The sequence below is a fragment of the Dermochelys coriacea genome, chromosome 3, assembly GCF_009764565.3.
Source record: "Dermochelys coriacea isolate rDerCor1 chromosome 3, rDerCor1.pri.v4, whole genome shotgun sequence".
In the NCBI taxonomy this organism is placed as follows: Eukaryota; Metazoa; Chordata; order Testudines; family Dermochelyidae; genus Dermochelys; species Dermochelys coriacea.
The window spans coordinates 14,877,589-14,900,994 of NC_050070.1; the positions used below are offsets into that span (position 1 = coordinate 14,877,589).

Below are 23,406 nucleotides of genomic sequence, written 5' to 3' on the forward strand. Positions count from 1 at the left end.
CAAACTAATCATTTTGGAAAACAGTCCTAGTGCACAGTCAAAAGGATCATTTAAACAACAGTGATATGAATCAGGGAACGAGTGGGACAAAGCCACCGTGCATGTGTTTGTGTTAGTATACTTGCCAACCTTCTGGCTAGGAGTGGGAGTTTCTCTGCTTCAGGTCTCCCTTCTAGCTCATCCTCCTTAGAAGTTTCAGGCCAACCTGCTCTCTAGAATGGGAGATGAACTTTGAAAGGTGATCAATTTCAAAAGCTCAAAAATAAATTGGGTATTTCTACCCAATCTGGCATTCATACGAGGCAACAGATTTCCACTCCCATCCATGGCTCTCAAGCTAAATAAGCTGGCAAATATACAGTTAAGATGAGAATATCTAAAACAATTCAGCTAGCTGTGAGGATTCTTTCTACGTAACAGGGTAATTATATGCCCCCTATCACTATAGAATCTGAGCATGTCCCCCCAAAGATCTAGTGGGCTTTTGGGTGAACTGCCCAGTTCATCTCTCATTCTCTCTCTTTTCCTTTTATGATTCGGATGAAGTGGAAATATGCAAATCATATGCCAAGCAGCATCTGCAAGTTTGACATATCCATTGATGCTTTCCTCACTAGCGCCACATCAGTAATGAGCATCTTATAACCTCTTCCAGCTCTATTAAAACAGAGGTTTTTGAATATATCTGCTAAGGAAATTTCTCCCTTAGGGTCAAACTCTTTTTGCTTTCAGACAAAACCTCATTCCTACTACCTCAAGGTTCCCACTAGCAGTGTTATTTTGGATAGATCACATCAGACAAAAGTGTCCTTGAAAAGGGCCAGAGAAGAACCAGTTCTGTACATTCCTAACCCATCTACTTGCATTTTTCAGCTAAATATCCTATTTTTTAAAATTCCCAATAAAATAGGTGGCTGATATTAACAAATAAAAAAGATGAATAGTTTCAAATACAGATGATGATTGCCAATAATAATACTTGCTCCAGCTCTTGGGTTCAGATTCCAGAGGGTTTTTTACCCCCCTGCAGTTGCCTTATGTTTTCTCTAGGGAGAGGCAGATTTGGCCCTGACCAATACACTCTAACAGCTGAAGTCATGGGGATGCCAACCAGAAACATGATGAAGAATATCTCCTAAGACAACAAGGAAAGGAATCTGTGAACTGGGAATCCCCTGGGGATACTGAGCCCTTGCGGAGGTCAGTTAGAATTTGCTGAGCCGCTTGGCCACATCTGCATACGCTTGCTCAATTTCTTTGTCCGCAGCACAGGTGTTGGTGAATTCATCCCTGGCATAAGCATTCTTCAGGTATTGCCATAGCCCCGTCATCTCTGTTGGGAACTCATAGTTGCGATATTTCTTAGCTACAATCTAGAGCAAAGACAAAAAAGAATCTTGCTGGTTTTAGGCTTTTAAACTTCATTCTTTTTGTTACACAACAGACAAGGGAGTCAAAAAGGGCAGGGTCCTATAGTACAAGCCATCAAAAGGTCAACATTTCCTGACCATTACCATGCAAATATAGTACCTAGTCTAAGGGCTTGTTTGCACAAACACTTAGTTTGCAGCAAGCTGGGGCGTAACTCTACCCCTCCCTAGTATCCATGTGGTCCAGGCTGCCATGCACTAAAAGTGTGCTTTGATCTTCCCTGCTTTGAAAGAGGAGTAAATTAAAATGCACTAGGGAACTTTTAGTGTGGCAGCAGAGTACATGTAGACTCTTAGTGCGCAGCAGACTAGTGTGGGGTAGATTTATACCCCAGCTTGCTGTAAACTAAGTGTTCATGTAGACAAGAAGCAAAAGAAGTCCAATACCACTGTGTGGTCACTGATGCCAAATCCGACTTAGTAATAGCAAGCACTCTATCCAAAGACCCAACAGGCTCCACCATGGGTTTTTCCCTCAGTCCTATGAACATCACCTCTAATATCTGTGCTCCCTGGATTGGCATTATCAGATAAGAAGCTTGGTCGGATGACACTTTAAAAGGTAGATGGTTTAAAGGGTGTGAACTGAGAAAAGACTAAAAAAACGAAATGTACTGCTTGGTCAAACAATCATGGCAGGGGATATAACCATTTACAAACGTTGGAAAGATATACACAACAAGGAGGGGAAATAACTGTTTAGAATGATACAGGGCACCATGACTTAGATACCAAGAACTAGGGGCCTTAGTAACATCTCATATTGAACTAGGAGTATTGGTGTGAACTGGGAAAATACATCTGTGAATCAGGAAGTTTCCTATCTCGGAGATTTATTAGACTGGAAATCTCTCTCCCAACCATTAAAGACATTTAGGCCTTGATTCAGCAAGTTACTTAAGCATATGCCTTACTTGCAATACGTATATAATCATTGGGACTAACTCATGTGCTTACGGTTAGATACATGCTTAAGTACCTTGCTAGACTGGGGCCTTTCGTCCTGATTGGGCAATGAATTTAATAATACACTGTATGTAACAATCCTGCAGTGACAGAATGGACAAATTGATTGGGCGGGAAGGATTAGTTAATTTATTGGGTCTTTCCCATCTCTAGTTTTTATGAGTGTAAAGTTACTCCTGAGCATAAAGGGAATTGCATCCATATGTACTGTACAGCTCCCCTCTGTTTTCTAAAGTACTTATTAGAGTTTCCATCCATCTCAGGTTTTTCAGGACAGCTCTGTTCTTACAAGGGATTATGGTTTATTCTTATTACCAGGATCCCTTTGGCATACTCTAGGCAAAATCCATTTCTAAATCGCATCTATGCAATCCCACTCCTTTCAGAAGTGTTTCACATGTGAACATAGAGGCTAGAACCCACTCATCAATTTAGGTTGAGATGCACACAATTTCCAATGGAAGTCTTTAACCAAATGAGAACGTACTTATATGACTACCTTTTTTTGTGTCTGTTAAACAGACCTAGGACAATAGTCTGCAGCTATGTGCTTCTATAAGAGATTTATAATTCTACAAGATCTGTTTTCCTATCTTTCATTTTGCCTTAAGGAGATGGGAACTAGCAATAGGACACACAATGAAAGCTTTAAGCATTAGCATTAAAATGTCTGGCTATGCCTCCATGAGGGAAGGTGACCCAAAGAAAGTGCCAAACCAGTGAGAATATTATCACATTGCTTGTGTAAGTGACTTATGCATCACATTCTGTGTTCTCTTTTTATATATGTAAGTCAGCACTCACCATGGCTTAGCTTATGTTTTGACTCATGGAGCCAAGGTAGATGCATGACTTGGCTCCACTTGCTAGCTCCTGGTTTGCCAATGTCTACCAGGTACTTGTTTTTTTTCTGAAGAAACATGTAATCTGATAAATTGAATAACTACAGCACTTAGAAGAGAGAATGATGAACATCCTTTGCACTACACCAGTGACCATTCTGTATCTTAAACCTGGGATCCCAGACTAACTTTCATTGTTAACTTTGCTATGTGAAATACCAGCTGAACAGCTGGTACATCTGAACAGCTCTTCTTAGGTTACGCATGGGTGGGAATGGATGCATAGGGTAAAAATTCAGAGAGAGGAGACTTGAGGTTCTAATCCTGGATCTGCCACTGACTCACTGTGTGACACTGGACAAGTCACTTCAAGCTCTCTGTGTCTCAGTTTCCCCATCTATAAAAAATGGGCAAATTATGCTTAGCCACTACTGTACAGTGCTTTAAGATCTGTGGAGAAAAGCACTAAGAGTATGTCTACACTGCAGTTATGTACATGCAGCTGGCCAGTGCCATTTGACTCGGGCTTGCAGGGCTCAGGTTGTGGGACTGTTTAATTCTGCTGTAGACGTTCAGGCTCAGGCTGCAGCCTGAGCTCTGGGACCCTCCCAGCGCACTGTGTCCTAGAGCCCGGCTCTATCTTGAGCCTGAATGTCTACAATGCAATTAAATAGCCCCGTGAGCCTGAGCCCATGAGCCCACGTCAGCTGGCACAGGCCAGCTGTGGGTTTTTAATCGTAGTATAGACATACCCTAAGTGTTAAGCATTCTTTTCATACATAAGTAGTGCTACTTGATCATGCATATACAAACAATAGTCACAAAAAAAATAAAAATAATTTATAAAATGGTCCAGTGGAAAGAAAGAATCTTGATGATGGCGGTTGGCAGCTGTCATGGTAGCTAGCTTTAAAAATACACTTCCTATCAAGGGAAGCCAAAAGGTCACAATGCTTATACAACCCTATTTTATAAAACCAATGTGTGGGGGGCTGGGAGTGCAGAATGAGGGAGACAGGGGCATTGGCAAGATAATCAGTCCAAGGAGATGTGCGGTTTAGTTGAGAGAGCCAGGTGTGATTTGATACTAACGTGAAGAAACAAAAAGGAAATACAGTGACAGAGTGCAACAAGTGCAAAAGATTAAAGACAAAATATTTTTAAATAGTCCAAATTAAAAGCAAACTGGCCTGTACTGTATTAGCTGTGACATATGCTGGTACATTCCTAATAGCTCCAGCTAGCAGAAGCTTCTGCTCTTTCCTCCCTGCAAACCCAGACTCTAGGTAAAGAAGAAAGCTGTATATATATTGGCCTCAAGCCCTTCCTCTTTCCCCGGTCACTATCTGCCAGAGAGGTCCTTAGTCCATAACCCTGGACCTTCCTCTATTATGTATATTCTTGAGGTTGGAGAATTGGACTCCACCAACCCAACAGTATCTGGTAGAGAGGAGAACTTCAGCTTGCTCTGACCCCTTTGACATCTACCGGCAGTGGGGCAGATAATGCTGTGTAGGAGAGATCTAGTGAATTTAATCGATCAACTCCCTTTTAACTCAGAGGAAGAGATCTAGCTGCTCAGCACGCCCCATATCCTGTTAATGAACCTGCTAGACTTACGCTTGGTTGCCAGAGCAATGAGGGGAGTCCTGTTTGCTCTACCTTAGTTGTGGCGGACATCCCATAGAACCCAAACACTGCGTACTTGCTGACCCATACTAGTGAATAGTAAGAGATGAAGTCTCTAGGGAGCTAGGAAGTACAATGCAATACCCCAGCCTGTTCTTCCCATCTCACAGTGCACTGGAGATGAGCGAGGGCCTCACATTAATGCACATTCTATCAAGTGTTTCTTCCTTTTTACAATCAAAGCGTCTTTTTAGATCTTGTTTAATTTTCTTTGCACTTTTTGCCAAGATCTTAGGACCTTACAAACTATTTATAGACCAGGGTCTTTCCTATAGAAAAGAAGGGACAGGCAGATAGAGCTACAGCATTGCTAGGATAGTTCAGGTTTACAGACCTGGGCACTTTACATTTGCTTGTCCATCAGATGAAGCCTTTTACCTTAACAACATGAAGTTTGGGCAGAAGATTGCAATCGGCAAGCGTCAGCTCATCCCCATCCAGAAACTTGCGTTTAGACACTTTCTCCTCTTCAGTGCTGTCTGCATCAATTTCTTCAGGCAGAGGGGTGTTCAGATAGTCATCCAGCTTCTTTAATGCCTTTGTCAAACCTCTCTCAAGGCCTTTGTCAATAAATAAATAAATAGGTGGATGGGAAGAAAGAAAGGTTTAGAAACACTCTCCTTGACACTGCCCCCCATACCTACGAAACTAAGGCCAGATGCTCTGGTGTGGGGTTCTGTTTGTGCTGTAACTCCAGTGGAATCTTACTGTAAAGCAGCTACCCGAGTCTAGACCTAGTCTTCCAGTGACACGTGACTGTTAGGCACAGCCCCTCCCTCCTACCAGTATACCAACAAAAAACGGACCCTGGAAGGAGGAAAAGAGGTAAGGTCATGATGTTCCTACACTGCAGTGATCCTAGGCTGTGTTTTTGGTGCACTGCAGCCATTGGATCTCAAGGTAGGTAGAGCAGCTGTAGATTGTATGGGGTGAATGGCCATGTACACCTGGACTGGGCAATGCCCCGTCCATGTACACATGGACTGGGTGATGTACCTGTACCCCCTCACACTGTTATTATTGAACATCCAGCAAAGAGGGTCAATGAATTGGAGCTCCCCAATTCCAAAAGCACTATTCTAGCTCTACAGTATTGCCATTAATATCAAATCTGGTTCAGTACTTCACGCTCACTTTTTCTTTCATGTGAATTCATTTAAGGTGGTAGGAATGTCTCAGAAGATGCCAACCATAGTACTATGGCAACATGTTCTCCCAGTCACTTAAAAGATACAGTGTGATTGAAATGAAACCATTTAACAACAATGAAATGTGATGCCACACAAAACACTCATGATATACAGCCAGTTTCAAACCTCTTCCCATTTCAGAACTGAATTTGGGTCAAGTTCCCCTTTCAGAGAGAAAAATTTGGACCTTTCACTTTAAGATTTACTAAAGGCTAAATGCTGCAGTCAGTCCTTCCCCACACAATAAATTCCTTTTGACTCCAGTGGGAGTTCTGCACTCAAAATTATGACAAGATATAGCATAAAACAAAGGTGCCAAATTCTCCCACAAAAACATCAGTCTAGGTGCAAGATCTCTGTGCCTACACTTCACCATCATGAGAATGAACAAATTACAGATATTTTACTCATCCATCACAAACAGTATAGTATTTGCCCCTTGTCACTGAGTAGAATCATAGAATATCAGGGTTGGAAGGGACCTCAGGAGGTCATCTAGTCCAACCCCCTGCTCAAAGCAGGACCAATTCCCAACTAAATCATCCCAGACAGGGCTTTTTGAAGTCTGACCTTAAAAACCTCTAAGGAAGGAGATTCCACCACCTCCCTAGGTAAACCAGTCCAGTGCTTCACCACCTTCCTAGTGAAAAAGTTTTTCCTAATATCCAACCTAAACCGCCCCCACTGCAACTTGAGACCATTACTCCTTGTTCTGTCATCTGTTACCACTGAGAATAATCTAGATCCATCCTCTTTGGAACCCCCTTTCAGATAATTAAAAGCAGCTATCAAATCCCCCCTCATTCTTCTCTTCTGCAGACTAAATAAGCCCAGTTCCCTCATCCTCTCCTCATAAATCATGTGCTCCAGCCCCCTAATCATTTTTGTTGCCCTCCTGTGGACTTTTTCCAATTTTTCCACATCCTTCTTGTAATGTAGGAGCCAAAACTGGACACAGTACTCCAGATGAGGCCTCACCAATGTCAAATACAGGGGAATGATCATGTCCCTCGATCGACTGGCAATGCTCCCACTTATACAGCCCAAAATGCCATTAGCCTTCTTGACAACAAGGGCACACTGTTGACTCATATCCAGTTTCTTGTCCAATGTAACCCCAAGGTCCTTTTCTGCAGAACTGCTGCCTAGCTGCTCAGTCCCTAGTCTGTAGCAGTGCATGGGATTCTTCTGTCCTAAGTGCAGGACTCAGCACTTGACCTTGTTGAACCTCATTAGATTTCTTTTGGCCCAATCCTCTAATTTGTCTAGGGCCCTCTGTATCCTATCCCTACCCTCCAGTGTATCTACCACTCCTCCCAGTTTAGTGTCATCTGCAAACTTGCTAAAAGTGCAATCCTCGCTATCCTCCAGATTATTAATGAAGATATTGAACAAAACCGGCCCCAGGACTGACCCTTGGGACACTCCACTTGATACCGGCTGCCAACTAGATATGGAGCCATTGATCACTACCCATTGAGCCCGGTGATCTAGCTAGCTTTCTATCCACCTTATAGCCCATACTTCTTTAACTTACTGGCAAGAATGCTGTGGGAGACTGTATCAAAAGGAAAAGGAGTACTTGTGGCACCTTAGAGACTAACAAATTTATTAGAGCATAAGCTTTCGTGAGCTACAGCTCACTTCATCGGATGCATTTGGTGGAAAAAGCAGAGGAGAGATTTATATACACACACACATCTGTGTGTGTGTGTGTATATAAATCTCTCCTCTGCTTTTTCCACCAAATGCATCCGATGAAGTGAGCTGTAGCTCACGAAAGCTTATGCTCTAATAAATTTGTTAGTCTCTAAGGTGCCACAAGTACTCCTTTTCTTTTTGCGAATACAGACTAACATGGCTGCTACTCTGAAACCTGTATCAAAAGCTTTGCTAAAGTCAACGAATAACATGTCCACTGCTTTCCCCTCATCCACAGAGCCAGTTATCTCATTATAGAAGGCAATTAGATTAGTCAGGTATGACTTGCCCTTGGTGAATCCATGCTGACTGTTCCTGATCACTTTCCTCTCCTCTAAATGCTTCAAAATGGATTCCTTGAGAACCTGCTCCATGATTTTTCCAGGGACAGAGGTGAGGCTGACTGGCCTGTAGTTCCCAGGATCCTCCTTCTTCCCTTTTTTAAAGATGGGCACTACATTAGCCTTTTTCCAGTCGTCCGGGACTTCTCCCGATTGCCATGAGTTTTCAAAGATAACGGCCAATAGGTCTCCAATCACATCTGCCAACTCCTTTAGCACCCTTGGATGCAGCGCATCCAGCCCCATGGACTTGTGCTAGTCCAGCTTTTCTAAATAGTCCTGAACCACTTTTTTCTCTACGGAGGGCTGGGTCACCTCCTCCACATGCTGTGCTGCCCAGTGCAGTAGTCTGGGAGCTGACCTTGTTCGTGAAGACAGAGGCAAAAAAAGAATTGAGTAGAAATTTGCAAGTTTGCAAGTGATTACTTGGATTGAAAACTCTCTGGGACAGGGACCATCTTTTCATACTGGGTTTTTACAACACTTAGCATGATGAGGGTCCTGGTCCACCACCAGGCACTATGATAATACAAATAACTGATAATATTATAATGTGCAAAATAACAATATGGCTCTAATGAGGATAAGGGCTAGTACCTCAGCTGATTTACACCAGCTGTGGCTCTGAAGCATTACACTTTTAGGCCTGATTCTGCACAGTTTTACACCAGTGAGCTACTTTACTCAATGCTTACGTCTACATTTGTGCTGGGAGGTGTGATTCCGAGCTAGTGCAGACATACCTGCACTAGCTCTGCTCAAGCTGGCACACTGAAAATAGCAATGTAGCCTAGATAGTACAGGGAGCGGCTTGGGCTAACCACCCAAGTATGTACCCAGGGTATAAGGGTGGGTACGTATGCAGGCAGCTAGCCTGAGCTATCTCCCATGCTACCCTGGCTACACTACTAGTCTTAGCTAGTGGGTATGTCTATGCAAACCGGGAATCACATCTGCCAAATCAAATGTAGACGTAGCCAATGAATGAAGTTACATATAAGTATTTTCAGAACCAGGTCTTTAAACCCATCTCATGTGGTGCAAAGGGTACTCCTGAGGGAATTCTGCACCAAAAAATAAAAAATTCTGTGCCAGAAAATTTAAAATTCTGCACACAATATTTTAAAATTCTGCAAATTTTATTTCTCAAATAAATGTGGAGGCTCCAGCATGGCATTGGGGAGCACAGGCCACTGGCTGCACAGAGGTGGGAGCTCACTATACAACTCCCCTCCAGGACACACAGTCAATGGTAAGGCTGCACCCAACCCTGATACAGTGCAAGGACCGGGCCAGCCCCAGAAACACCCCAGGGCCCCTCCGTGCCAGGTGGACCAGATATGGGCAGGTAGGCTCAGCAAGGCATGATACAAGAGTAGAGGGGCTTAGTGTGGGGGGATCCAGGTGTGGGTTGAGCGAGTTCTCTGTGGGGCAATATGGGTGCGGGAGGCACAGTGGGGGAATTAGGGTACAGGGGGGATCTGGACACACAGGAGCTTGTTGGAGGGTTCTGGGTGCAACAGTAATAGGACTCTTCAGGGGGGGTCCAGGTGAAGATGATTGGGGCTCAGTGTTGGGGATCTGAGTGGGGGGGATAGAACTCAGCAAGGGGATCTGGGTGTGAGGGGGCTCAGTGTGGGGGCTCTGGGTGTGCAGGGAGTGGGGCTCAGTGGGGTGGGGATCCAAGTGTGGGTGGCTTGTTGGGGTGGTCCAGGTGCAGGGGGAGTGGAGCTCCTCAGGGGGGTTCTGGGTGGGGGGGGTGAGGCTCGGCTGGAGGGTCTGGGTATGAGGGGGTCCGGATGCAGTGGGGTTGGGTGGATGTGGGAGCAGCTCCCTGTACAGTGATTTCTCCCCCTGCAGCTGAGGAGTGATGGGTGCAGGAAGTGCGGGGCGGGATGGGGAAGGGAGTTTGCAGCGCTTCCTACAGCCAGGGGAGAAATCTGGGGGTGGGTCTGTTACGGCCCAGGATGCCACGCAGGGGAAAAGGAAGTCCCATCCTCCCCAGCCCAGACGGGACTAGCAGCTGAGTCAGGTGCAGGGTAAGAGCCACCAGCCAGGTCTTTCCCAGTCCTGCCCTCTGCCCCGCAGTGTTTTACCTCTCTACCAGCTGCCCTAGGCACCCGAAACATACCACTGGGGAGGGTGGCATGACCACTCTCGTGGCTTCCCTTTGCTTCCCCATCAGAAAGTCATTTTTCCTGTGGGAAATGAAGAAATCTTCAAGGGACATAAATTCTGCGCATGCACAATAGCACAGAAGTCCCCCAGGAGTAAAAGTGGCCTTAAAACAGCTGAAGAATTCACCTTGATATGGGGAACTCCAACCAGCAGAAAGCTGACACAGGTGACTCTATCACCTCAGGTATCCGCTACACCTCCATCCCTGGCATGAGAGCAGAGATGATGTGTTTCAAGAGTATTCAGGGAGGAGGAGAGCATCACTATGCCTGATCTTCCATAACATCCATTACAGACCTTCTGCCAGTGGTGGAAGTTAAAGTCGGCTGCCTGTTGCTCTCACTTCCACCAGGGTCTGCTGGCCATGGATCAAGGAACCACACCAACTCTCTGTTGCTGCCACGCTCGAACATAGTGGGAGAATCATCATGGCATTATTGTTAGGACTGAGAAACCTACTACAATCCTAACTGAACCCTCCTGCCCTCAGCAAACATGTTAGGGAAGGTTAGAATTTCATGTCTGAAAGCAAAGACTCTAAAATGACTGAAGTGTTGCCATCTATAAAACAAAAGTGTTGCCATCCCTTATTTAATCAGCTCCCAAATTTAAATTTGACACTGACATTCTACTGTCAGATTCTGGCATTATTGTCTGTAATTGCCTACAGCTGTGTTCTGCTACACTGTTCATATTGAAAGGTAATAAGGACATGCCGTTTAATATACCCTCATGTGGCAACAATGGAAATATTTTGCAATCTCTTTTTGTTTTGACCCATAACACCTGTTGAACAGAAAGTTTTCTTTCTCCCGGTCAGCACCAGATAATATTCTCTTATAGTGAACTCATTTGGAGACAGTGGAATTGAATTATTCCGATTTAACTCAATTTAGCTCACTTGGATTTTTGAAAACTGGCTTAACACTGAGCATTCTCCCGTATCCCCTGACAACCCAATAAAATCTTTGGTTTTGCTAGATCATCTGTTTTATATTTCCAATATGAGAAGAAGGTATTGCACAACACCGGGAAAATGCATTAAGTGCATTGTATGCTAGACTATAGAGTCAGATAGGTGTGTTTATAAAAACAGGGCAGAGGTGTTTTTAATGTAGCTCTTATCTGGAACTCATTCATTTCTCTTGCTGCTATCACTATATCAATGTGTCTTAAGGCTGTCTCAGAAACAATGGCTGGAGTGATGCGTTTTGGTGAGAGTAGAAAATAACATGTATGTGAATTCTCCAGGGTTCTTTAACCTCTTCATACTTAGAAGGCATTTGCCTAGTAGAATAACCATAGGAGTGGACATCAGTAGATCTGTGTTCTATTTGGTCCTTGTAGGATCCCAGTATTTCTCACTAAAATCAATGGGGAACAATTCATACCCTGGTGTGAAAATTGTGACCATAACTTGTTGTGTGACCTTGGGCAAGTGAATTAGCCTCTCTAAGCCTTAGTTGCATTAAAATTCAGTTGTGGACAATCAAGCCAGATCTGATATTCCAACAGGAGAGAACTGCCCCAATCCCAAACTGACTGAGATAATGGTCAGTCCATGATAAAGACCTGGGTTAAAATTTTCAAAAGCTCCTAAGGGAATTAGGAGCCAAAGTTCTATTTTCAGAAGTAATGTAGGCACTTAGGATTAGATTTTAAGGAATTTAGGTGCCTAAAGATGCAAATGGCACCTAGCGAGATTTTCAAAAGTGCATATGCACCTAATTCCCTTGGTGCACATCTGTATCGTGAAGTATCTAAATACCTTTGAAAATCTGGCCCTTAGAAGCCTGTCTCATTGAAAGTCAATGGGATTTAGGGTTTTAAGTGCCTAAGTCCTTTTTGAAAATGGGACTTAGGCTTCAACGTCACTTGGTTGCTTTTGAAAATGTTACCCCTGGTCACCACCTCCCAGACCTCCAGATCCAAATCCAGACACCAGATCCAGAGTGTGGACAGCTCTGTGAATGGAATCCATTCCCATGGTTATCATGGCAAGTACGAAAACCTGGGTCAACTGAGATAAATCATCTGCACGGACAATGAAAGCATCAAGCACAATCAGCATTGGGGATCATAGTACCTACACAGTGAGTGACCTATTCAAGCTAACTACAGGTTCCAAGTTCACCTGCATCAGAGATCAGATATAAAATACACAATAACATCACCTCCTTTATTTCCCAGTGCCTCATGCTGGACAACATACCCAGCCAGGAACATTTTATTTCACTAGTGGTCCTGCAATGTCATCTATGACATTAGCGACTATACCTTTAAAAGCTAAGCTTTCCAGACGGAGAGTCTGGGTGGGGCACTGTGAAGCTCTTGTTGTTATGCACAGCCAGTTGAAACCAGAGTACCAGACACAGAAGAAAGCAGGGATTTTGCTAGTATGTTAAGCGTTGATTGATCGCTGAACGCCACCTCTATCTAGCCAATCATACAAAAAGAGATTGGTAAAAAATTTCACACCATTCTTTGCAGTTTTCCTGTTCCACCCCCTTACAGTTTTTCACAACTTTGTCTAACAGCGCTTAGAAGCCAGAGAAATAACACTTAACAACCTCAAAGAAACCACAGAATATTTAATGCATGTATTACCATCTGCCAAATACACAGGGCGAGGTTCAGTTTAGCTGATGATACCAAATTTACAATGATATCCTGTTTGCAGGATAAGGTTACTCGGTGTTAAACAATGAAGTCAACAAATCCTGACATGCACAGAATTATAAAGATCGTAACAAAAGTTAACAGTAATTGGCAAAATTCTGCTGTCAGATACAAGGGCATAAATCTGGAGTAATTCCACAATATCAACAAATTTACTCCATATTTACACCAGTTTAACCAAGAAGAGAAAAAAGATTGAGAGAAAATAGTGATTTTGCACACTTTGCACCTCCATCTCAGGGAACCTTCCTATGGGAGGCTCCAGTGCACTTCAGCTGCTATTTTTTCAATCTAAAATCAAGACTTCCTTTTTTTTCTGAATGAACTGCTGAAATTCAGTTTTCATGCTATTTTGTTTGTCACCTTCTCTAGTCTCAGTTACACCAATATAAATCCATAGCAGCTCCACTGATTTACTTCAGCTTTGCACTGGAAACAGGAAGAGGAAAATCTGGCCATTTTTTATACTTGATAACAGGGACTTCACAAATGAATAAATAAATAATGATGATAGTTGCACATTATTGCTAGGATGTTTTAAAACATTGATAAGGGAGCTCTTGAGGCTTGACCTGAGAGAAACAATCAGGCAGACAAAGAATTTAAGCGCCAATGTACAGGGCTTTAGAGATGATCCTGGCAATTACAAGCCAGTAAGCCTGACTTCAGTACCGGGCAAACTGGTTGAAACTATAGTAAATAACAAAATTGTCAGGCACATAGATGAACATAATTTGTTGGGGACATGTCAACATGGTTTTTTCTAAAGGGAAATCATAACTGACCAATCTACTAGAATTCTTTGAGGGGGTCAACAGGCATGTGGACAGGGGGATCCAGTGGATATAGTATACTTAGATTTTCAGAAAGCCTCTGACAAGGTCCCATACCTAAGGCTCTTACACAAAGTAAGCTGTCATAGGATTAGAGGGAAGGTTCTCTCATGGACTGGTAACTGGTTAGAAGATAGGAAACAAAGGGTAGGAATAAATGGTCAGTTTTTAGAATGGAGAGTGGTAAACAGTGGTGTCCCCCAGGAGTCTGCACTGGAACCAGTCATATTCAACATATTCATAAATGATCTGGGAAAAGAGGTAAACAGTGAGGTGCCAAAATTTGCAGATGATACAAAACTACTCAAGATAGTTAAGTCCCAGGCAGACTGCGAAGAGCTACAAAAGGATCCCTCAAAACTTGGTGACTAGGCAACAAAATAGCAGATGAAATTCAGTGCTGATTAATGCACAGTAATGCACATTGGAAAACATAATCTCAACTATAGATATAAAATGATGGGGTCTAAATTAGCTGTTGCCACTTAAAAAAGAGATCTTAGAGTCATTGTGGATAGTTTTCTGAAAACATCTACTCAATGTACAGTGGCAGTCAAAAAAGCAGTCAGAATGTTGGGAATCATTAAGACAGGGATAGATAAGACAGAAAGTATCATATTTCCTCTATATAAATCCATGGTATTCCCACATCTTGAATACTGCATACAGATGAGGTCGCCCCATCTCAAAAAAGATATATTGGAATTGGAAAAGGTTCAGAAAAGGGCAACAAAAATTATTAGGTTTATGGAGCGGCTTCCATATGAGGAGAGATTAATAAGACTGGGACTTTTCAGCTTGGAAAAGAGACGACTAAGGGGGGATATGATAGAGGTCTATAAAATCATGACTGGTGTGGAGAAAGTAGATAAGAAAGCATTATTTACTCCTTCTCCCAACACCCGAACTAGGGGTTACCAAATGAAATTAACAGGCAGCAGGTTTAAAACAAACAAAAGAAAGTACTTTTTCACACAACACACAGTCAACCTGTGGAACTACTTGCTAGAGGATGTTGAAGGCCAAGACTATAATAGGGTTTAAAAAAGAACTAGATAAGTTCATGGAGGATAGGTCCATCAATGACTATTAGCCAGGATGGGCAGGGATGCTGTCCCTAGCCTCTGTTTGCCAGAAGCTAGGAATAGGTGACAGGGGATGGATCACTTGGTGATTACCTGTTCTGTTAATTCCCTCTGGGGCACCTGGCACTGGCCGCTGTCGGAAGACAGGATACTGGGCTAGATGGATCTTTGGTCTGACCCAGTATGGCCATTCTCATGTTCTGAAGTGTTTGTGGTTGCAGGATCAGAACTTTAGTTTGTATTTATTACAACGTGAGGTATCAAGGCCTAGGGGGTACAATATATGTATCTCTTTCTATGAGGGAATACTATTGAAACCACAGAGACAACAAAGCTTCTAAGCTGTCAAAACAAAACAACGTGAATTTCTTTGTATTCGTCATGTGAAACCACCGCAGAATGACCCCGGCAGAACTGCAGGTTCCTTAATTGTCAAGCCCAAGCGAGTTTAACAAACTATGATCTGTGTACAAAATGAGTTGTGCTTGCCGCAGCTACCCTGGGTAACTGATTGATGCTTTTTCTTTTTATTGCTCTTTTTGACCCCCCCCTTCCCATTAAGATTTATCCCACAACACACGCAAATGAACTCGATGAAATATGCAATGAGGGAAAAGGTGAAACAGCACATAAATATTCGCAGTCTCACACAAACAACCTGAGATTTATTTTTCCTTTAAGAAAATAAACCACCTTCCTTGATCACTTCCAGATTCATGGTGTTTGATATTAGAAGAGATCCAATACTGTTTTCTGGCAGGAGAGGAAAAACAACTTAGAACCAGCAATTTAAGGTAATAAAATAATATAATTCTACTAATCAAACAGCCTGATTAAAGACCAGGGATCCATATTGTCAACTCCTTCTCTCCTACCCACTCTACCAAACAGGCTCAAGGTCTGTATTATAACCTTTAACTAGATAGACTGGCTCTTTAACAAATGGATACATTAAGACTGCAATGTGCCCTTTGCTGTAGTACACAGAGGATATTTTTGCCTTCCACTTTAAAAAAAAATTGAGTTCCTTTTCTTTCTTCCTATTGTTTCTATATATCTTTAATCACAATGCATCTGATTAATGCCACCTGTGCTGATTCTGGGGTGGGCATCTTGCCCTGATCTTCTTTGCTTCTTAGAATATGTCTACACTGCAATCACACCCTGTGATTTCAACTTGTGTAGACATACCTGAGCTAGCTTTAATCTAGCTAGCGTGGGTACTGGAGCAGTGAAACCATGACAGCATGGGCTTCAGCATGTGCTGCACCAACCCACCCAGAACGCTGGGTAATTACTTAGGCGCCTAGTGGATGCTGGACCTCAGCCTGCCGTGGCATCATTGCTCAGGTACGCAAGACAGCGAGAATAAAGCTGGCTCGGATACGTCTACATGAGCTGCAATTACAGTACAAGCATACTCTGAATTTGAAGTCGTTTTTTCTCTTCTATGCTATCCCCTTTTCCTGAGCTCTCTCTTCTAGGCACTCTCTCCTGCAAGTGCCTTAGTACTTTCTCCACCGCCTAACGAAGCCATTAATTACATTTAAGGTACAATTTTCAAGAGGCACCGACGTGATTTAGGAGCCTATGCCCCATCTCCCAAGTGATTTAGGAACTTACACGGCTGCATCTCATTAGAGGTCAAAGGGCCTAAGTCACTTTGGCACTTTTGAAAATGTTACCCTACATCCTTATGTTGCCGCTCATGCCACAATCACAGGCGAATGAGGGTAATACAGCCAGAGGTACTCCCCAAAGGCTTGGGGCCGCTTTGGCAAAACTGTGTCAGTTTCCAAGCCCTGCATAGCAGTCCTGCTGGTGGATAGTGTGGAAGGAAGGGGCAGAAACTTCACCTCCCCTGGCTGCCCATAATGCCCTTAGTCAGAAGAAGGATGGTCCAGGGGTGAGGGAGCTCACCTGAGTCTTAAGAGACCTGTGTTCCCTTTCCAGCTTTTCTGCGTGACCTTGGGCAAGTCACTTAGTTTTTCTGTGCCTCTGTTGCCCATCCATAAAATGAGGATAACAGCACTGCCCTGCCTCCCAGGTGTGTTGTGAGACTAAATACATTACAGACTGTGAGATGCTCTGATAATGGGGGTCCATACTGATATCTAAGATAGACAGCTGCCCTCTTTTTCAGCTGTGCTGAACCCCCATAGAGGACTTTGCAATCTGCTCTCCCTGGACTTTCACTGCGGGGGCTCTACAACCAGTGTCTGTGTTGTCAGGAGCAGTGAGTAGCCAGCCGTAAAAGGATTGGGTCAGAGAAGGATCAAAAAGTTTGGCTGCTTCCTGGAAACTAATTTCAATGTCTCTGAATCTGGAAATCTGGGAATATTAGACTCTTTTGTGAGGTTTCCCATTTTCAGCCAGGCTGAAAATATCACAAAAACAAGCTTTATCACAGTATTTTGGGTTTATTCCTAGATAAAACCAGGTAGCACAGATGCATTTGAAATTCTTTTAAAAGAAAGATGGGTGAATTTTTTCAAGTCTCCGTAAAGCTTTACATTTGATTCTCTTCCAGTTTTGAGCTGAAGATTCAAGTTTATTCCTAGCTTACTTGTCCTTTCTCTAGATTTACAATGGAGGAGTAAAACACACTTAATCAAATGGTCCTACAGGGCCTATATGAAGAGAGCATCAGGAAGATATACAGAGAGGGTTGTTCTGAACAGAGGAAACAGGACTTGGAAAGCAGTTAAAGAATGGATTAAAAAGGGTTCACTTCCAATGGTCTGGCACTTGTTTTAAGGCCAGGAGATGGCAAAAAGTAAAGCCGCTGTTCTGTAGTTGCTCCAGGTAAAACAACAGCTAACTTGTATTTCACAAAACATCTAAACTCTGCAGGGAAAAACAGATGTCATTCCAGGACCACTTCCCAAAGGGCCTGATTCTGACCTCATTGGCACTACATTAATACTGGTGTCACTACATTTATTTCAGTGGAGTGACTCCTGATTTGCCCCAGGGTAGTGAAAGAAGAATGAGGCCCTGAATGTAATAAAGCCACAGAATTTATTCATAATGCAAGATTTTCACTCCAGCATCCCTATTTAGGTTGTTGTGTGTTACCTCAGACTACGCTGTATTGTCTACTTATCAAACAACAAGAGATGCTTCTGGAACCAACAAAGCAGCACTAAGAGCAGAAATGTACTGTGGAAAACAAGAGAAAATGTTTAAGTGCTCAGCCTAACTTTCAGTCACAGTGCTGTGGGGACCCCTTGTGTTCTAGTATTTAAGCAAAGAAAATTGCTCCTTGTATGTTTAAGTTTCTCTTTCTACTGTGCACACAGTGGGCAAATTCTGCTCTCATTTATATCAGTGTAAATCAGGATGCACACCACTGATTTCAACCAAGTTACTCCACCCATACAGTGGTGTAGCTGACAGCAGAAATTGGCACAATAAGTAGAAATTGGTTACTATATGAATATATTCAGAATAATATTATATCCACATAGATATAAAAGGGCCTGATTCTCCTCTTGCATCAATTGCTTCGCTAATGTAACTCTATGGAGTTCAGATTTACTCCTCACTTGCAGGGGTGGGGGCAGCGGAAGATGAAAGGAAGAGAATCAGGCCTAGACATTGTGCTGCTATTTAGGCTCTAAGCTTTCAAGGCAATTACCATTTTTTAAGACTGTCTGTAAAGGCAACTAGTACTATGTAACTATATATATAAGTAAGACACATCAATCTAGATGCCTTATCTATGCTAGGAGAACTTTAGACTGAGATTTCCAAGTTGCCTAAGGCTTTGGGAACATGGGAGCATAGAGTCAAATGCCACAATAGCATTTAACTTCAGAAAGGGGAACTACAGAAAAATGAGGAAGTTCGTTAAACAGAAATTAAAAGGTACAGTCACAAAAATGAAATACCTGCAAGCTGCATGGAAACTTTTAAAAAACACAATAATAGAGGCTGCAATTAAAGTATACCCCAAATTTAAAAAGATAGTAAGATGACCAAAAAGTGCCATCATGGCTAAACAACAAAGTAAAAGAAGTGGTTTGTGGCAAAAAGGCATCCCTTAAAAATTGGAACTTAAATCCTAAGGAGGAAAATAGAAAGGAGCATAAACTCTGGCAAGTCAAGTGTAAAAGTATAATTTGGCAGGCCAAAAAAGAATTTGAAGAGCCACCAGCCAAAGCCTCAAAAAGTACCAGCAATTGTTTTTAAGTACATCAGAAGCAGGAAGCCTGCCAAATAAACAGTGGGGCTACTGGATGGCTGAGGTGCTTAAGGAGCACTTAGGGAAGATAAGGCCATTGTGAAGAAACTAAACGAATTCTTTGCATCGATCTTCACTGCAGAGGATATGAGGGAGATTTCCAAAGCTGAACCACTCTTTTTGGGTGACAAATCTGAACAACTGTCCCATACTGAGGTGTCAAGAAAGGAGTTTTAGAACAAATTTATAATTTAAACAGTAATAAGTCACCAGGACCAGATGGTATTCACCCAAGAGTTCTGAAGGAATGCAAATTTGAAATTGTGATATGTAACCTATCATTTAAATCAGCTTCTGTGCCAGATGATTGGAGGATAGCTAATGTGACACCAATTTTTAAAAAGGGCTCCAGAGGCCATCCTGGCAACTACAGGCTCATAAGCCTAAGTTCAAACCAGGCAAATTGGTTGAAACTGTGAATAGAATTGTCAGACACATTTTGAAGAGGGAAATCATGCCTCACCAATCTGCTAGAATTTGTTGAGGGTGTCAATAAACATGTGGACAAGGGTGGATATCATGTACCTGGACTTTTAAAAAGTCTTTGATAAGGTCCTGCACTTAAAGCTCTTAAGCAAAATAAAGAAAAATCATGGAATAAAAAGGAAAGCCCTCTCATGGATCAGTAACTGGTTAAAAGATAGGAAATGAAGGGTAGGAATAAATTATCAGTTTTCAGAATGGAGAGGGGTAAATAGTGGTGTCCCCCTGGGATCTGTACTGGGACCTGTGGTGTTCACATATTCATAAATGATCTGAGAAGAGGAGTAAACAGCGAGATGGCAAAATTTGCAGGTAATAAAAATTACCCAAGATTGTTAACTGCAAGATAGACTGTGAAGAGTTACAAAGAGATCTCAAAAACTGGGTGACTGGGCAACAAAACGGCAGATGAAATTGAATGTTGCTAAGTGCAAAGTTATATACATTGGAAAACATAATCCCAACTATACATATATAATAATGGGTTCTAAATTAGCTGTTTCCACTCAAGAAAGAGATCTTGCAGTCATTGTGGATAGTTTTCTGAAAACATCCGCTCAGTATGTAGCTGCAGTCAAAAAAGCTAACAGAATGTTAGAAACCATTAGGAAGGGGATAGATAATAAGACAGAAACTATCATAATGCCACTATATAAATCTATCGTACGCCCACACCTTGAATACTGTGTGCAGTTCTCATCTCCCCATCTCAAAAAAATATATATTAGAATTGGAAAAGGTATAGAGAAGAGCAACAAAATAATTAAGGGATCGAACAGCTTCCATATGAGGAGAGATTAAAAGGATTGGGACTTTTCAGCTTGGAAAAGAGACGAATAAGAGGGGATAAGATAGAGATCTATAAAATTGTGAATAGTGTGGAGAAAGTGAATAAGGAAATATTATTTTTTCCTTCATATAACACAAGAACCTGGGGTCACCCCACTAAATTAATAGGCAGCAGGTTTAAAACAAACAAAAGGAAGTACTTCTTCACACAATGCACAGTTATCATGTGGAACTCATTGCCAGGGGTTGTTGTGAAGGCCAAAACTATATTGGTATTCAAAAACAAAATAGATAGGTCATGTAGGATAGGTCCATCAATGACTGTTAGCCAAGATGGTCAGGGATGCAACCCCATGCTCTGGGTGTCCCTAGCCTCTGATTGCCAGAAGCTGGGAGAGGATGACAAGGAATGGATCACTCGATGATTGCCTGTTCTGTTCATGCCCTCTGAAGCACCTGGCATTGTCCAGAAGACAGAATACAGAGCTAGATGGACCATTGGTCTGACCCAGTACAGCCATTCTTATGTTCATTATGGTGTTCTAATTTCTTTGCTGGCTTTGAAAAATCTCAGCCTTAGATTTGGTTTTCTTCTAATATTTTCAGTAATACCAACCATTAGCATTCAAAAGTCATCATCATCAGATGATGCATCAGATCCCCAAAATCTTACTTAAAAACCATGAGATCTTAAAATAATAAACTTTGTGTTCTTTTGCTTTGCCTCTTTGTTTTTGAGACTTTGAGGTTCTCATGCCAAGCTTTTCTCTGCAACCAGGAGGACTAGAAATTTACTGTTTAAAAAATAAAATAAAATCTGGGATTCTCATGTTATCACTTTTTTCCAGGAGTATGTTTTTAAGGAAAACACCAAATATTGCAAGACCAGATAAAATCACGAGAGTAGCAACATCATTTTCCAGTTATGTTTTATTAATTTCCCCCCAGTTTTTCTACAAGGACAATTTGCATCAGGATAACAGCCAAAAATGTTTTTTGGGAAAAATATATTCTGGTCCATTCCTGCTCCCATTGAAGTCAATAGGAGTTTTGCACACTGACTTCTCAGAGAGCAGAATTAGGTCATGGAATTCTATGTCATTAGACATTCTGCCCTATAATAACATATTCAGGAAGGTAATAAAGTATGTGGCTACATTTAAGGCTGTAAGTAATCCTCCTGGAGTCAACGGGGCTACTCGTGTACTTAAATTTAACATGTGCTTAAGCAAAATTACCTGAATCGGGGCCATAATTTCCCACAAATCCATGTCCACGATAACTACATAGAGGACTTGATTCTGACTGCATTGAAGTCAATGGAGTTACCCCAGTGTGAAAGTGGAGTTAATGAGATCACAATCAGACCCACGGTGCCTGTAACAATCTCACAGTCCAGAAAGGAGGCCTCCGTGTGTCCCCTATTGCTTATAGCAAGGGCCAACAGGGAAGGGAAGGGGTCACTGAGGTAATGATGCTTAAAATTGAATTTTAAATAATAATGCAGTTTAGGCCTCCCATTTCAGCAGTTAGGTGCTTAATGTCTCCCAGGACTGCTGCCACCAGATTGCTCTAATGCAGTTCCAGCTGCTCTACTGCGTCTGTGTGTGAGCAAGGGTACTCAGCAGGGAAAGAGAACAAAGCACCCCAGCTGAGCCAGCAGCAGGATTTGGAGGAATATTCAAGCTCACAAGGGAAATAATGCCTTTGTTAAAGAAAAGAAGTGTCTGCCAGCTAGGTGATCACTTTTTCAAAAGGCAAAAGCAGGACACATGGAGGAGCCCTGACCCCTCTGTGGCCCTGTCCCTGCCCCTCCTTTTCCCCTGTGCCTCCACCCTCTGCTCCTCCTCTTCTCGCCCAAAGCCTGCTGCCCCAAAGCCAGGCCATGATAAGAGCCACCCAGGAAACCCGGACCACTGTGGGGAGCCCTGGACCTTCCACTTGCCCTGGACGTGGGGCTGGGGTGCCTGAGACCAGCCCCTGGTCCCACCTCCTGGCCTTTAGGCCCTGATTCTGCACCATTAAAGTCAGTAGGACCTTTGCCATTGATTTCAGTGTGCACAGGATCAAGTCCTTAGCGTGCAGAGCACATGTGAGAGATGTCAAAGGTGCATGACAAACTGTGCAACCATTTGTCGGATTATATTTATCCCATGGCTCTGTGATTTATCCTATAGCTGTCACCACTACATTTTGTTTGTCTGTGTATAAAACAATAACCGGGACCCAAAGTGTTTGAAGAGAATATATGGGGCCTATAGTTCTTCATCTTCTATGTATGGTCTGTATGTACGATATATACTGGACCTCTCCTCTGTTTATACATAGCTAGTCTGTGTAAAGTCATTTTTATAGACTCTAATGATTTCATGATAAGTTTCATGAAGGCATCCAGCATTAGGGCCAGATTTATAATGACAACTCAGCTCCTTTGGGCTGCTCCTAAGCTGCAAAGAAGCCAGATTTGGGTAGTAAATGGCGGCGGGGTGTAGGGTGGGGTGTGTGTGTGCTCAGTTGGAGCTGACTTGTGACCAGCTTCCCCTCACCCACATGAAGGGGATGTTGCAGGGGAGAAGAGGAGTTCCATTTTGCTATGCCGATTCTCAGCTCCCGGAAGGTAGAGTAGGACATAGGCTGCTCTAATTCATGGTGGAGCTGGAGCCAGGACTAATGCAGACTGGCCTGCAGAATCGGGGAGCTGTTATCGTCTCTATAATGACCCCCATCCTCTCTGGCACCTGGCATCGCTTGGATTCAAGGGAGAATCTGCCCCACACTGTCATCATTTCTGTAACCTTTCTGTGTGGCATAAATTCCTTTTGAAGTGAACTGATGTTTTTCTGTTTATTTACGGAGGTACGTGATGGCCTCTAGAAAGGATCAGAACACACAGACACAGTGTTCAGACTGTGCATGTATATTCACTGTGGGGCTGACACTGCTCTCACCTGGAG

At 42.7% G+C, this 23,406-nt stretch overlaps 1 protein-coding gene across 7 annotated transcripts in view; it reads right to left on the minus strand.

Annotated features, from left to right (window-relative positions):
• Positions 1-208: 208 nt before the first annotated feature.
• The window catches only part of CLIC5 (chloride intracellular channel 5), a 138,804-nt gene continuing 115,606 nt past the window's right edge, over positions 209-23,406 (minus strand). For all 7 annotated transcript variants that reach the window (XM_043510137.1, XM_043510141.1, XM_043510140.1 and 4 more), the window contains 2 exons: positions 5,306-5,487; positions 209-1,373 (listed from right to left, as the gene is read on the minus strand). In XM_043510137.1, coding sequence (XP_043366072.1) covers positions 1,206-1,373; positions 5,306-5,487 — 350 coding nt within the window. In that variant the 3' untranslated portion in view covers positions 209-1,205. The remainder of the gene's footprint in view (positions 1,374-5,305; positions 5,488-23,406) is intronic.